The sequence below is a fragment of the Somniosus microcephalus genome, chromosome 6 (assembly GCF_052327205.1).
Source record: "Somniosus microcephalus isolate GS21.2 chromosome 6, FLI_Smic_1.0, whole genome shotgun sequence".
Taxonomy (NCBI): Eukaryota; Metazoa; Chordata; class Chondrichthyes; order Squaliformes; family Somniosidae; genus Somniosus; species Somniosus microcephalus.
In genome coordinates, this window is record NC_140992.1 from 175,417,192 (window position 1) to 175,434,231 (window position 17,040).

Here is a 17,040-nt window from a genome sequence, read left to right on the forward strand (position 1 = left end):
GTCATGCCGTGCATTCACTGGCTGCAGACACAGACCAGGGCCACAAGGGCACTAACTGCTGCCACCCTCGCTGGATCGGCCAGGCATCGCCGGGGCACTCGCCGCGCCGCAGCAGCCCAGCAGTCTGTGCTTCAGCAGATTGCTGCGCATGCTGCAGTGCTGGCCCGTGCGAGTGCCAATGTATCAGCCGACCAGGGAGTGCCTATGATCTGTCAGGTTGGCAGCATTCCTGCAGCCAACACTGTCACTCCTCCATTGCAGCTGCCACCAGCCATTGGACAGACTGATGCTGCCCAAGCAGAGTTGGAGCAGTCAGCAGCCAGCCCCTCCAGGCCCAGAGCTGGTCCAAGCTGACCCCCAAGGGCATCCGCCGTCTCACCATCTGACCCTCGGCAGCCTTCCCCCAGCCTTGCTGCAGCCAGTGGGGTCCCATTGAGGAGGAGCTGCAGGGCGGGTAGGGGCCAGTCACGGAAGCAAGACGGATCACCCTCGCAGGGGAAAAAGTAGAAGGTGTGGCCAAATGTTTTGTTTTATTTATAAAGGCCGAGACTGCTGTATTTGTTTTAGATATAAAGGCCGAGACTGGTATATTTCTTTTATATCTAAAGGCCGAGACTGGTATATTTGTTTTATATTTAAAGGCCGAGACTGGTATATCTGTTTTATATATAAAGGTAGAGACTGGTGTATTTGTGTTTTTGGGGGGCTGTTTCTCTCCATTAGTTTGTCATGTGGGAAGGGCACAGTAAAAAAATTTCTTAAATCGCACTGTCCATGTTTTCTTTTGGAAGTCCTGGTTGCCCTGCTCGGCTGAGGGCTTGTGGAGCGGCTACGTTCATCTTCTGCCATTGGCACAAGCCATTCCCTGAGAGGAGGCCTAGAACCGAGTTGCAATAAGCCGCCGACGGGCGGCCCTTGCACTTTCTGCCTCCCTCCCGTGCTGGTCCTCCTCCTCCTCCTCCTCCTCCTCTGGTGGTCCTCCAATGTCTGCTGGCAGTAGCTGAGTCCTGCGGGTAGCCAGGTTGTGCAGCATGCAGCACACGACAACGAAATGGGAGACTCGCTCAGGCGAGTACTGTAGGGCTCCCCCGGAACGATCCAGACAGCGGAACCGTTGCTTCAGCACGCCGATTGTTTGCTCAGTGATGTTCCTGGTTGCTTGATGGCTGTCATTGTATCGCTCTTCAGCAGGGGTGCTGGGCGCACGGAACGGGGTCATCAGCCAGGTGCACAAAGGATAGCCTTTGTCCCCGAGAAGCCATCCTCGTGGGTGAGGCTGGGCCTCGAACATGTCTGCCACAGAAGTCTGGCGCAGGATGAAGGCATTGTGGCTGCTGCCTGGAAAGCGGGCATTGAGAGCTAGTATGAGCTGCCTGTGATCACACACCAACTGCACGTTGAGCGAATGGTAGCCCTTCCGGTTGCGGTAATCCTCAGCATTCTCTAGAGGTGCCCGCAAAGCCACATGCGTGCAGTCAATGGCGCCCTGCACCATGGGGAAGCCCGCTAATACTGCAAAGCCCATTGCACGCTCTTGCTGCTTGTCCACGGTCATGGGGAAGGAGATGAACTGACGTCTCCTTCTGAAAAGGGAGATGTTGGAAATGTCCCCAGTAGCGGATTGGAAGGAGCCGGTGGCATAGAAGTTGAGAGCCACCGTCACCTTCACTGCCACCGACAGAGACGTCCTGCTCCTCAGCTGTGGCTGCAGATCTCCGCGAAGCAGGCGGCAGATCTCAGTGACCACCGCCCTTCTGAATTGCAGCCTCTGAACACACTGCTCCTCAGACATGTTCAGATATGAGAACTGCTGGCGGTACACCCTAGGTGGGTAAGGCCTCCTTTGCCGATGCCTGTTGGCCCTTTTCCGTCTGGCCATGACTGGCACTCTCTCACGGCGTCTCTGAGCCCTTTGAATGCAATGGAGAAGCCCAACATTTCCACCCATTGCAGCCCCCATTATATGTTTCCAATCAATGCTATGACACTGAAGTTAAAGACAAGTGCAAAGCTCTGGCCTGAAGCCACAAGTACCTGTGCGAGTGTTGAGCCAAACCAGAAAGCTCTCTACCTTTGTCTCGCTCCAAATATCCGTCTCTCACAAAGAAGGAGTGGAGCAAAATGGCTGCCATTTATACTGCAGGAGGAGTCCCCTTTAATTAGCGCGCCCCGCAGCGACTGGGAACCGTTCCCCTCTACCAGTCGCGGGGGGCGCCAGGCGCACAATAGGCCGGCGCCACTGAATTTCCAGTTTGGGGCGCACAAAGGGCGTTGCACCATGAAATGACGTCAGGATCTGCGCGCGCAGCTGAGCGCGCGCAAAGGTTTTGCGCCGCCGCTAAATCTTAACTGAATTTCGCGAGAGGCGCAGATCGCGCCGTGCCCGGGCGCTAGCTGCTTAGCACCCCACTTCTCCTCCTCCTAAGGCGCTAGCGGCTGGCGCAAACAACTGAATTTCTAGGTCACTGTCTCTTGCCAATTGTCTGTTCTTCAAATGTGAGCCTGGAGAGGCAGGTATTCAACCATGGCGTGCATCAGAGTCGAGCCCCATCTATTTCCTCACCAGATCCTGCCCTCACCTAATGACCACATGCTCATATGTCCACCTGGGGTCAATAGATAGCAATCAGGAGCAGGAAATCTGGTTAAATGACTTCCCTCCCTTGTCCAGGGTTGCTGAGGCCAGTTTATTGAGTCCCAATCCTCGCCCTATCTGAGGTCAGGCTTAGATTTACTGTTTTGTATTGTATCAGATAGTTCCCTTAGCCCCAATGTCATCAGGAGAGCCTCACAGGTCTAATTGTTGACACTACCCCTCCCCCGCCCACAGAGAGATGACTGCAGTGTTACAGCGAGCCTTTGCCTGATACCCGATTACAGCTGCAATGTGAGCGAGCGGCTTCTTTAATGAGTTTCTGCACAAGAAAAGCCTTCCTCCAGAGTGTAATTAAAATTTCAAAGTTCAGATTCCAGCTAGAGCAGGAATTGGAAAGCCCAGTTGATGGAAATGGAAAGGAACAGTTTTGTGGCATTAAAAACCTCTGCAGTGGATCAAGCACGGCGCTGTCACTCCTTGCATGCAAAACTAATCCGCACTACATATGGAAGGAGGCACAAATCCTATTGACCAAAGCTTGTATAGAAGTTGTGCCGGCTATGTATACCTTCGGAGAGATCATTTCTGCTGGGAAGCAGTTTCCAAGCTGACTATGTGGAAAGTGCCATTCTTGGTACGGAGTATGAAGAGACGCCCTGTTACATTATGAAATGTTAAATCGTCTTGTGGTACAGATAGTTGCTGCTAATCAAATGGTGACCCCTGTTGCTTGTCTGTGAATGTGGAGTTAACTCTTGCTCGTTCTGAGCCTGGTTTAAAACAATCATTCTAATACATGGGGATTTAGAGAAATTTATTCATTTGTTCTTTTCTGCCTCTTTTGTTTTGTCTTTCTTCAGTCTAATTTTCACCCTTCCTCTCCTGGAGGCCCTGACTCTATCTGAAGGATTGTTTCACGAGCACTGGCAGCTCTACTGCACCACACCCAAGTGGCCATTCATCATGTGTCAGCCAAGACTGAGTGTTGGCCATTTAACTGTGGAAAGTGCCATCGCCAAGCCCAATCCTGTTTTCATCTTCACAATAAGAGTCATTGGATAGTAGTAGAGTGGCAAATATGCTTAATTGTTGTCCCCTTCAAATGCCCTGGGCCAGTTATAGTTCTATTGTTACCCCATCTGAGATCAGTTAACCCAGCACACAACAGGGACTGGATCTGGGGCTTATTAGACTGTATGGCGTAGTGCTAACCAGGTGATACCTTTACCCATTCAGTCAAGAAGGAACCCTTCTCTTTTTTCCCCCCTAGTAGTTATATTTTCTTCCTGCATGATATCTTGTCCCTGGATGGGCAGTGGATGGTTGGCCTGCTCATAGGAGGTGCCTTAGGGCAGTCCTCCAATTCTGGCCTCTTGCACATCCCTGATTTTTTTTGCTCCACCATTGGCGGCTGTACCTTCAGTTGCCGAGTCCCTAAGCTTTGGAATTCCCTGCCTAAACCTCTCTTTCCTCCTTTAAGACACCCCTTAAAACCTACCTCTGTCCTAATATCTCCTTATGTGGCTCGGCGTCAAATTTTGTTTGATAGCGCTCCTGTGAAGAGGCTTGGGACGTTTTACTATGTTAAAGGTGCTATATAAATGCGAGTTGCTGTTATTGTCCTGGGCGATTCGCTTTCCAGTGTTAACGCTATGTTTCTTGGAACATGCCTAACTCTCTGCCTGGCAGCTCCCCACAATTGCCTGGCTAAAATCTGCAAACTCAACATGTGGGGAATTGCGGGGTTGAAACTACCCAATCCAACCCAACCACTTCTTCCCGTTTGTAAAAGTAAGTATTACTGGTGGAAGAGAGGGAAGGACCTTCATTGTGCAGTATTGTCTTCCCCTCCCTTCCCCTCCCCACCCTGCACCCCCATATCATTTGTTGGTCTATCTACTTGAAGAGATCTCCGATTTTCTCTCCTTGCCAGGATCCTGCGGGAACTCCATATTGGGTGTCAAGGTTAAAGAGTTACACAGCTAATGTGCGCAGGTCTGTCAGTGAGTAGCTTTCTTTGCAATAGCATGGATTATCATGCTATGTTCCCCAGGCCTGTCCACTGACTGGTCTATGACAAGCCTACACAGAGACCAGAACAAGGCAGCAGCATAAACATTAGACAGTAGCGCAAAGGTCTTTGACCTCATTTTCCCTGGCACCTAAAGGTGAAGGACCCTATAGACAGCCACTATATAAGAAGAGTGATGCAGGGGCTTGTTATGGGTATTGCAGATTGCACTTTTGTGGTCAATTTTTTGTTTCCCATGGCAGACTATCAAAATCTAAGTTTTAAAAGTGCTTGCTTGATCTCTTAAAAAGAACAAACAAAATAACATAAATGGAAATAAAATGAGAAGCTTCATGTAGATCACATTTATAAAATGTATTGGATAGTAGGGAGCAACGCTGCACAGGGGAAAGGCAAGAGTGCTTGTTATTTTCTAATTTTGCATCCGCTTAAGCTCCTTATGGTCTTTCCAGCCCATCAGTGCCTGCAGCCAAGAAAGTGGAACTGAGCTAAACTCTCCAAATCACAAGGTTCACAGGCTCAGGTATCCTGGGACTCCCAGTATTGTTCTATATCCCATACTGTTCCAGTTCTGACCCAGAACTGCCATATTTTCGCAAGCAGCTGTGAGATGGAACTTTCAACAGAATCCCATCCTACTACCAGGCCTAGGCTATGAAGTATCCCGGCAGGTGTGTTGGCAGAACTCTCCCTCCTTGTGAAGGCACATTTACTCCGCTCTGTGCCTGCCCTCATTTACAAGATTGAGATCAGGAGTTTAGTTTATAAGGAGACACGTACAGTCCCTGTCTAAGAGCACCAGGACATGTTCTAATAACCCTCTATGTGAAAAAAAACTTCCAGCTTCCCTCTTCGTTCCTCTACTAATAATCCTGAATCTATGCCCCTTGTTACCAATTTGCCAATGTCTTTTATTGTGCCAGAAAACAAACACAATTGTATGGGGCTTGGCCCTTCACCTAGGTTTCTCAATTTAAAAGAAACAAGCTCAGAAAATTCTGCATCTGGAAACTCAGAACTGGTGGAACCACATTCATCTACTCAATGGCACCGGAGCACCAACCTGTTGAGCCACATCTAATCAGGCTAATTTACAATAAACGGCTCAGAGAAGCACAGAGGAGTTGATGTTGGTAGACTGTCTGTGCACTCCCACTGTATGAAGGTATCTCCCATTTGTCAGGGCATGGATTTCCGTACTGTTAACTAGCAAGTTCCACAAGTTTACATAATAGGTTCAGATGAAGAAGTTCCTTCAGCCCTTTTGATCTCATTGTTCCAGAATACCAATCCTGCCATCTCCTCAACCTGTAACTTTTGCAGCCTGGATAAGTCCGTGCTTCATATTTACACGGAGTGTGAGAGGTTGCAGCCCCTCTTCCACTATTTGAAAGGGCTGCTCCTCAACTTCTGGCTCCACTTCAGTCTGATGTTCCTGATCTTTGGCTGGCCAGTACAATTGGGGGCGGGGGGGTGGGGGGCGTGGGTGCGTGGGCAAGTCGGAGGGCCTCCTCCTGGGTCTGCTCCTGGGCCTGGCCAAGGGAACCATCCACAGGCCCAGATTGGACGCGGCCCGTGGAAGTGGCCATTCTGGCTGCCTGCCTCTCTTCCGTGGCTTTGTCTGCACCCGGGTGGCCCTGGAGAAGGAGCACGCAATGTTCCCTGGTACACTTGAGGCCTTCTGCGACTGGTGGGCACCAAAGGGACTAGAGTGCATTGTGGACACGGGTGGCAATATTATTATTTATTTTTATTAGTTGTGCCCCTCTAAAAGAAGGTACCTTTGTTGGTTTTGTTTGATGACATTGGAGCAACCCAGTATCTCCTTATGGATTTTTAAAGAAAAGGTATCTGGTTGTCTTTGGCTGTTAATATGAAATCCAATCATATCATTAGAGCTCACTTGCTGGGAAATTCCTCGGACCTGCTCCCGTTTTGCTGGCATTACTTTGCAGGAAGTGCAGTGGGAACCCCATTGAAAGGTTAAACATGGTTTCCACTGCACTGCATGTCCAGGAAGCGGGAACAAATCTAAGTGACTTCCCAGCCACTGTGTCCTCATCGCACCCGCCAGTTTGGGAACCTCTGCTTTATTCCATTAAATGTTTTACACAACTCTACAATGTCCCCTATGAGATGTCTCTTTACAATGGTGAGGAGTCCTCGCTTAACTTGCCGTTCCTCATTGCTGATTCTTCCAACACAGGAGAGCAGCCTCATTACTCCTTTCTCAAACTGATTTGCAGGAGCAAACCCTGTTGGTGAACAGCAGACAAAAGATGTAATACAGCAAATACAAACAAATGGCGTACTTATTGGCATTCATTTTAATTGAAATGTATTGTAGAATTCTTCTGTACACGTTAAACACCCCCCTTTGGAGCTTCTGACTGGGGCTAATTAGACATTCCCACCTCATTACTTCAGCCTGTGCAAGCTGCAGTTCTGAGTCCTTTTCATTAATTCAATGCATTTGACAAAAACACCTGCTGTGTGAAATTATAGATGCTAGACATGAAAGAGATATTCACTCAGGAGAGGAATAAATAGTCTTTCCTCCGCCTATCGAATGAACAGTGCTGTCTGGTGTAATCACATGGTATGCTAATCCAGGACTTGTGTCATGCTACATAATAGATATCAGTGGGTTTTAAAGGTGGAGTTTCACCCTTTTAAGAAGATTCAACTATAAATAAGTATTTGGATTAACTTTAACGTCCTTTTTTCCTTATTTATTTACTTAGTAGCAGAGACTGGAGATTTGTTTCCCACACATTGGGGGAAACCAAATAGGCGGATAGCGTCAGCAAATTCAAGCAAGAGCCAGATAGTTTTCTGTTGGAAGAACATTCTCATGTTGCTATTAGTGAACACTGGAATATGTACAAAAATAAACTCGTTCTGCAATGAATTTGCATTTTCTGAATGCAGATATTTTAAGTTAGTACAATTACAACCTATCTGTAGGGAGGAAAAAAATACTCTGTTGAAACTGAGACAAGTCCAGAAACCTTCAATATGAAGATGGCATTGAGATCGCTGGTCATATCTGCTATTGCAGACCCTGTCGCAAGCCTCAGCAAACTCTGTGCAGCATCCTGCAATGGGGTTTTCTTGCCACTCAATAGCTGACTGTGGACCCCGTTTTGAATTTTGATTCTAGATATGTTTCTCATGTTCAGGGCCTCAGACAACTCCTGTAGGTGAGCTCTCATTCCCTATTACCAGGAGAGACCATAACCTGCACCATATCTGGGTCATTTGTAGCCTGTCCAGGGATTGAACAGAAAATCCTCATTACTGTATATTGGCTACTGGTTATATCACATGCCCTCACATGATCTCCTTTGACTGAAATGGAATAGAATAAACACTTTGGGGTAAATTTTGAGTTTGTGCAATAACCCTAACCCTAACCCTAAATGCATTTTACACCTCTCCCAATTTTTATTACCGTTGACTGCAGATTCGCTATCACTCATTTTACACTATCGCAAAAAGTCAAAATCTACCCCTCCATTAGTGGATTAAGCTATAAATTGCCAAATAGACTTCTTAAACAGTAAATGGATAGGTGAACAGAAGCAATGACACACTATGTACGTTAGATACAAGCTTATCCATCCCTCCTGGTGGATGATGGCTTCAGACAGACCACCCAATTTTAACAAGGGGTGGGCAAGGACAGGTGGAGGTGGAAAATGGGGTGGAACCCAGCAACACCAGGTCTCCAGCCCAAAGACACTGATGTTCGGTTATCCTCTGGGGCAGGGCAGGCATAAGTTGAAATTGGCTCATTGCAAACTGTTGTAATAAAAGGAGTCAGCATCGGTGTAATGGTGTTAGCCATCGGAATTCCCACTGGCCCTTCCTCCTGTGCCCCCAGTGTACTGTACACTGACGAGATATAGGCATAAAGTACATTGAAATGGTGCAAGCTGGCCCCTCAGTGGGGGTTCATGGCCTGGAACACTTTGAGACTGAACTTCTGGCCCAGTGAAATCAACTCTTATAAAGGGGCTGATTTTGCATGTTTTTTACATTTTCCTGCCACACCATAAGCAGCTATCCAGCGCTGCTTTATGCTGCCCCCTCTGGTGGGAGGGTCAAGAGGTGGTAATACCATGTGGGTGCCTACAAATGGCCTGACCCCAGGAACTTCGACACGGTCAGGCACTTGGGTCACTGGTGGGATGCAACCTCTGCTTCACTGTAATTACAGTGGTGCACTTGGATCATGGGTTTCCGGGTCCAGTGTCTATATTCTGCTGGACAGTTTTCAGTGAATGAACCTGGTTTTTAATCCCATATGTACAGTGAGATGCCAGTAGAATTAATTAAAAACTTGGGAGAGGAGGCAATAAATGAACTCGCAGCCATATACTTGAAAGGGGAATGGCCAGAGGATTTCATGAAAATATTAATCATAATACCTCTGGGGGAAAAAAAGCTAAATGCTAGCAAATCTGACAAGTTTCGTACTATCAGTTTGATTCCACATGCTTCAAAGATTATGCTCAGATTACTTACAAGAAAGTTAAGAGCAAAAACAGATCTAAGCAAAGATCAATTTGACTTTCACAGAAGATATAGAACAAGAGACAATAGGGATAATAAGAGTTCTGTGTGAGAGGAGTATATAGAGCATAATCAAAAGATGTACATTTGTTTTGTCAATTTTGAAAATCTCTTCAGTAGAGTGAACTAGGTCAAATTAATAGAGGTATATTGGTGCAGATTGGGGAGATAGTTGCCTGATTAAGGATTTGTATATGAGGCAAACTGCAAGTGTTAGGATATCAGATGGAGAGTCAGAGCCAGGAGTGATTGGAAAAGGTGTGTGACAAGGATGCTACTTGTCACCTGTGCTGTTCAACGGGTCTGCAAAAACAATGGTAAGAGAAACCCTTAATAAGGTAGAGGCAGGAGTGAAAGTTGGAAGTCAGCTCGTGAAAGCTGTCAAATTTGCTGATGAGAAAGCCTTGCTAGCAAGTACAGTTGTTGGTAGATAGCCTCAATACTGAAGCAATGGATTATGGAATGCAGACCAAAGTGGGTAAGATCAAGGTTTCTCGGAATGCTGATGAAACAGTGAGAAATATAATAAACAAGGAACAGTTGGATCAGGTGAGGCTACTGAAATATCTGGGAAGTATAATGACAGGAGATGGCAGATGTGTCAATGAGGTGAGAGCTAGGATTACAATGGGAAAAGTTGCATTTAATAGAAGGAAGCGAATATTGACTAGACAACTGAATACAGAACTGAAGAAAAGATTAGTGAAGACTTTGTTATAGAGTGCAGTGCTGAATCTTGGACATTGAGGAAAGAGGAGATCAGGCTTCTAGAGAACAGTGAGCTGTAGGTTTGGAGAACCATGAATAAGAAAAGTGACTGGGAAGTTTTGGCAATAATACAAGAAGAGCATAGTTTGACTGAGGTTATTAGAAAAAAGCAAATGAATGGGGTTGGGCATGTGCTGAGAGGGGATGAGATGTTGAAGGAGGTGTTAGAAGAAAAGATGGAAGAAAGACCAAGAAGGGGGCAGGGGGGAAGCAGGATGCTTCGGGACCATCTGAAGAATGGGAAATTGTATGGCGATTTGAAGAGAGAAACACAAGTTAGAGTGATTAAGGAAAGGGAGAATTGAGGCAGAAAGTGCCATAGGCAGACCACTGATGATGATGATGATGTACTTGACATTTTTGCCAAAAAAAAATTCCCACCAGAGAATGGTAGATGTTCGGTTATTGTGGATAATTTTCCCCTTACCAGTGGATTCTTCACCCTAAGTACCTCCCTCTCAGGGGTGGTCCCATTGATAGCTGTAGCAGAACTTGATTAAGACTGCTCCTCTTGTAGCGATGAGAGGGACATTATACAATTCAAGATATGAGACTGCATATACATTAGAAATTCAGAAAGACTGAAGCAGGGAATGATGGATGGGTATCGCTGTAGAATACTTGGCAAAGAGCTTTCTGGATGTGTATCAGAGATTTTTACAAAGGCAAGCAGATCAAGATGTTGGATACAGTGCTTCCCAATTACTTTTATCCATGCTAAGAGATTGTTTGCAAAACAAGCTGTAGTCTACACTTTCCAGACTGGGTCTCTGGGATGAACTTCCTCCATCATGGAGTATCTTAAACAGTTCAACTGTCATTTTGTCCCGGCTCATGGCTACCTTTCTCAATGCCTCCGAATCTCTTCAATGTACTTTGGACCTTTGGATAATGAATGTAACTTTCTTCTTGACCATCTGAATTTCAGGTCATTACTGTATTTCCTGTGGTTTTGTGGCATAGGTATTTTTCTTACAGATCATGCTGGGTGCGTCCATTCTCCCATCTAGATTAGGTATCTTTGAATTTTATTAATTACATAGGATTACATAGGATATATAGCACAGAAACATTCAGTCCAACCAATCCATGCCGGCGTTTATGCTCCACTCGAGCCTCCTCCCGTCTTTCCTCATCTAAATCTATCAGCATAACCCTCTATTCCCTTGTCCCTCATATGCTTGTCTAGCCTCCCCTTAAATGCATCCATACTATTCACTTCAACCACTCCCTGTGATAGCAAGTTCCACATTCTCACCACTCTTTGGGTAAAGAAGTTTCTTCTGAATTCCCTATTTGATTTTTGGTGACATTTTTTGAATCTGCAAATTCTGCTCAACTCCATTTTGTGCCTTTGCCATGAGTCCACCTGAAGCATATTTTTCTGTTTTTATTATATTTTTAATTAATTGAGTGCTGGCATCAAAGGACAGTTGCCATGGAAATGGAAGTGTGTCTGGGTGGGAGTTCACTGCAGGCATCTCTCTGCTTGTTGACAGTTACCTCATCATCATAAATTCAAGCACTCTTGATAATAAATTACCTTGCATCATTGTATTGCCTGTAATAGAAGTGCTTGAATGAAGAAATAATTATTCCATCAGACATGAGGTTCCTATGAAGCAGTGACCCCCTGAGTAAATATTATTTTAAGTAACAAGGTATTATATGCTACTCCCCTAGGACTCGCACTCGTAATGGTATGACAACCCAGGCAAGTAATGGCTCATCGAAAGGTCATTTTTTCATAAGGACTTAAGAACATAAGAATTAGGAACAGGAGTAGGCCATACGGCCCCTCGAGCCTGCTCCGCTATTCAATAAAATCATGGCTAATTTTTGACCTCAACTCAACTTTCCCGCCCGATCTCCATATCTCTTGATTCCCCTAGAGACCAAAAATCTATCTATCTCAGCCTTGAATATACTCAAAGACTCAGCATTCACAGCCCTCAGGGGCAGAGAATTCCAAAGATTCACAACCCTCTGAGTGAATAAATTCCTCCTCATCTCAGTCTTAAATGGTCGACCCCTTATCCTGAGACTATGCCTCCTAGTTCTAGACACTCCAACCAGGGGAAACAACCTCTCAGCATCTACCCTGTCAATCCCCCTCAGAATCTGACATGTTTCATTCTTCTAAACTCCAGAGAGTATAGGCCCAATCTACTCAATCTCTCCTCATAGGACAACCCTCTCATCCCAGGAATCAATCTGGTGAACCTTCTTTGCACTGCCTCTAAGGCAAGTGTATCCTTCCTCAAATAAGGAGACCAAAACTGTGCACAGTACTCCAGGTGTGGTCTCACCAAAGCCCTATACAATTGTTCCTTGATAATGCGACACAAGTCCCAATAGAAGGGTCACCAGCCGTGTTTGCCATTAAAGGTGATTGAATGGGTAAATATACTGCTGGTGCGGTACTGTGCTGTACAGATCATGGAGGCTCCAGGTTTGATCTATTGATTGCAGTTAGGGCACTGCTATAGATCTCTGTGATCCTGGACTGGAAGTGGGAAAAGAAAGACAGACATGATTCTGCATCTAAAAATTATTGAGTGATCCTCGCTGGAAAGTGTGCTTGTCTAGATGCTGGGTAAGAACGGGGTTGGGCTCAGCCCCATTGCCCACAGCAAACATGGGTGCGAGCAGACCTCCAGTACCGTGCTTCAGTGTGAGCCACACACACGCACAATTTTCTGCAGGAGTCACTACATCCCGATCAGAACTGACAGGGCTGGCTGATAAATTGTTTTGCCTCTTCCTACACCAATGACACTGCTGCCACACATACAGCCACAAACCCATAACTGGATGCTAATAAGTGTTCCATTTTGAGAGTTGCTTCTTGCTGTGGACTTGTGAACCGGATCAAGAGATAGACTTTAAAGCATTGAAATGAGGAAGGAAATACAATCATCCCCTCCATGTGCATTATGTTTGCAGACAGCTTGTAGAAGATTGTGCTCTAACACACTATGCCACTCATTCCCTTGCAAATGTACTCGAATGGGCCCTAGCACCCCACTCCTGCCCCCTTGTCTGAGTGGGGGTGCTGGGCACAGTATGTTCATACATGATTTGTTGTTGCACTGAGCCATACAGACCAGAAGGTCCCAGATTCAACCACTTGCCTATGCTGCCAGCTGTTCTCAGCTATGGTAGCCACTTGGTTTCAGCGTCACTGGGCTAGAGAGCCAAAAAGTCAGCTCGGATTCTCACCCCGATTTCTATCTGATGAACCCTGCTCCAAGGTACCTGTTTATGAATGTCGGGTGAGGCCAGAATGGAGTTTTCCTTTGATGGCTTCCACAGTCGAATAGCCTGGTGCCAGCCATTGTACAGGCTCACAGATGAAGAATGGACACTTGGCTGCGATACCACAGGGCTGCTGGTACCCATGGAACTTTATCCAAACAAGAATCAGGAGAAGAGCGGAGAAAATTGAAGACAAAACGTTATTTTAGTCACGGTGACTTAAAAGGAAGGGGGGGGGGATAATGGTGCCTAGTGATATTGGTTAACTGATTTGTTTATCTACATTACAGAGGTTTGTTTCCTAATCCAGAACTTTGAATTCATTGAACCACACAGAAAAAAGAGCATGGCACTTTTGTTTTGATTTGTTTACAGAATATGTAGACTCAACTTTTTTTTTCTTTTTTTTTGTTGTTCCAGGCTTTTCAAGTGGAGCGAAGTACACTGTCTGCCTAAGAAAGTCCCGAAGTAACTGGCCAAACGGCAAAATCCAGAAGAAAAGCTGGCGCGGGTTTAGAAAGCAGAGCACACCCGTCTAATTAGTTCTGCTGCTCGTGGAAGGGAAAAAATGTTGTTTAGTGTTGATGTAATCTCTCGCCTGACAGTGGATTAAGCAAGCTGAATGGCAGCTACGAACATACAGAGGACTTGCGAGGCAGTAAGAGCAGACAGTGCGCATCTGCACGCTTTGATTTGGCTCTTTTTTTTTAGCACATATCAATAGTCACCTTGGCAACAGCTCTCTCACAGACATACCTCTTCATGAAAATAAGAGACGCGCAAGAGATGCTATGAAATTTCTGAAGCAGCGATCTGGGCTCCGGTTAAGACGAGGAAAGACTTTTTGGGGAGATCTGGTTGGTGCCTCACAGTGCGAGAGTAAATCAAACAGCAGTTTTACCGAATTAATCTAACACACTACCGCGGAGAAATCAAACTGCTTACTTAATTTCTCAGAGGACTAAGAAACTCACGAGTTAGCTGGCCGCTGGCTCGAGGAGTCTGATTCTGTCAAGCATGTTCCAAAGGATGGTGGAGCATTTTTAACTGTCACTAAATCTGAGGCAAAAGGAGATTTAGCAGAACCTTCAGCTACGTTTACAAAGGGGAGAAGAGAGAAGTAAGTAAAAGCAGAGGCTGAATGTCTGACTGAAAGAGAAATTACCATCCAGCAAGCAGTCTCGGTTGGACATCTTTAACTGCTACATGCCGGTGTTTAATAGAACAGCTGAAGTATTCTCTGAGGATCTCCAATTAAAACCAACAGCAAAGCTCCACAAAATTAGTCAGGGATAAACAGCGCAGTTGATTTTTGGCACTCTTCCTCTTTTGACCTCTGTCCTCCCTGTTGAAGTCACTCAACAATACATCAGAATTAGCAGCGAGAACTTCTTGTCACAACAAGAGGCCCGAGCCTAAAGTGCAACAGTGCGACAATGAAGTGCTCGCTTCGGGTATGTATCCTCTTCCTTGCACTGCTCATTGCCTTTCTGACTTCGCTGTTTTTCACCTACACGCTGACAGGCGTGACCAACATGGCCTACCTGGAGACCCAGGGTGTGGAGGATGCCCATCGGGTCAAACTGGTGCCCAGCTACTTGGGCGTGCAGAAGTTGAGCAAGGACCTTGTGGGTCAGAAGACGTGTGCGTGCAATCATTGTGTGGGTGATCCCGGCGTGTCGCAGTGGTTTGATGAGCACTTTGATCCGGACATTCTGCCGCTTTGGACGAAAGCTAACATGAAGTTGGAACCCGATGTGTACAACTGGTGGGTGGTGAGTATCTTCAAACTGAAAGCAGAAGTGATCTGAATATGACTGTTTTTTCAAATTTTCTCCCCTCATCTTCTGAAGGCATTGACTTTTCCTTGGGTGCTGGCAATACTCCAGTCCTCACCCAAATGCTCATTGTTAGTGTGTGAGTCTAGGCTATTTAAATGTGGAGGGCATCTCAAATAACACGGATACCAAAGCAAAATACTGTGAATGCTGGAAATCTGAAATAAAAACAGAAAATGCTGGAAATACTCAGCAGGTCAGGCAGCGTCTGTGGAGAGAGAAACAGAGTTAACCTTTCAGGTCGATGATCCTTCGTCAGAACTGGAAAAAGCTGGAGATGTAACAGATTTTAAGCAAGTGTAGGGGCAGGGAAAGGGGGAGGGGAGGATAACCATGACTTTATCCTCACCTGACATCCACACAAATGCAAGGGTCACTTACATTGTAATCAGGAGCAGCAACCCTGGCTGATTCCAGCAGCTCCCCACCCCCCTATCTCTCCTGGGAGCATTGAAACTAATTATGGCACCCACACTACCACCTTGGCTGAGATCAGCTCTCTCGCTAAATTGGCAATTTCAGAGAGACCAGAAGGGTACTTGCTATTGGAAATGGAAATGTCACATCATTGCAATTGAGGATGCTCTTCTGAGGTTTCAGTTACGGCAGTTGTGACAAAGTAGAGGAAAATTATTTTCCTTCTAACCTTCTGATGACCTCCGCAGGTCCGTGGTGGGCAACGTCGGTGGCGGGTCCCGACCCTGCTGCTGGCTCCATCCTGGCCTCTGAAATGAATTTCCCCCGATTGGGCTTGTTAAGCCCCCCCCCCCCAGTGCATTTGCCGGCCAATTAGAGGAAGCGGGTCTGGCGAGATTTCCTTAAAGGGACCATGGCCAGCTTTCTTTTGACATTTGTGCTGTCAGTGTTCTACAGCATTGAGGTGCTGCAAACACTGACAATCACTGCACAGAGGCAGAGGGCTGCACCCAGGCTCTCCCATGACAACCTCCATATGCTTATGGAGGGAGTCACAGCACACAGGGAGGTCCTCTTCCCTTCCCATGGGCGGAAGAGACCTCCCTAGGAGATCAACACAGCCTGGTTGCACATTGCAGAGGAGGGCACAAGCAGGGATGTGGTCAGGAGGACCTGGGTGCAGGGCCGCAAACGTTTCAATGATCTCAGCAGATCAGAAAACATTACTACAGAGCCACACTCAACCGCATCCTGCTGTGCCTCTCATCACATCCCCATCACTCTGCCTTCCCTACCCTACTCCTGCACATCCTTACTCACACCAACTTACCTTGCACCTCCACCCATCCCTTTCTATCTACATTATCACATTCCCACCTCACTAGCCACCCTTCACACTCACCCTCATCCTAGTGCAATCATAACAAACTAACAACACACAAGGTTAGGCACTTGGGTGTTTTATACAATGTTCAGTAAAGTTTCTGTTAATGTGGTGTCAAACATTGAAACCTTTATTTTCAACAATTTGCGTTCTTGGACAGATTTGTGTGCACCTTTGGAAGTGGTTAAGTGAGTTGCACTGAATGGTGAGGCATAACGGTACCCCCCACAATGGTGATGAGTGTGAATGGAATGGCTTGGGCATTGTAGGGATGCTTTATGTTGTTGGTGTGGGGTGGTGCCAACCTGGCACATCATGTGGCAGCCAGGGTGTACAGTGTCAAGTGAAGTAAATCTGGCCATGGTGAGGCCATCACTGGCCTCCCAGGCAGCAATGTGGTCGGGTGTTGATGCCCTGTGTCCTGTGTAGCATCAGTTGATTGTGGAGAAGGTTGGTGTTGTTGTTGGTGCCGCTGGTGTGCCTGGTGCTGCTAGTGTTGGGGCTGATTGTGGTGGGATTCTGAGGACCAAGGTGAGAGAGTTTCAAGGGCACCCATGCTGATGGAATAAATGGCAGGTGAAGTAGAGATGACGGAAGCGATCTGTCAATGGTGGGAGAGGTAATGAGGTCAGACAGGATGGAGACTTGTGTAAAGACTTGCAGCATTCTG

At 46.5% G+C, this 17,040-nt stretch overlaps 1 protein-coding gene across 11 annotated transcripts in view; it reads left to right on the plus strand.

Moving 5' to 3' along the window:
- st3gal2 (ST3 beta-galactoside alpha-2,3-sialyltransferase 2) overlaps nucleotides 1-17,040 on the plus strand; it is a 782,475-nt gene that overhangs the window by 331,736 nt on the left and 433,699 nt on the right. For 9 of the 11 annotated variants that reach the window (XM_085990964.1, XM_085990963.1, XM_085990972.1 and 6 more), the window contains one exon: nucleotides 13,653-15,007. In XM_085990964.1, the coding sequence (XP_085847090.1) occupies nucleotides 14,669-15,007 (339 nt within the window). In that variant the 5' untranslated portion in view covers nucleotides 13,653-14,668. Of the gene's footprint in view, nucleotides 1-13,652; nucleotides 15,008-17,040 lie in introns of those variants that run through there. The other 2 variants (XM_085990961.1, XM_085990962.1) reach the window with 1 other exon arrangement.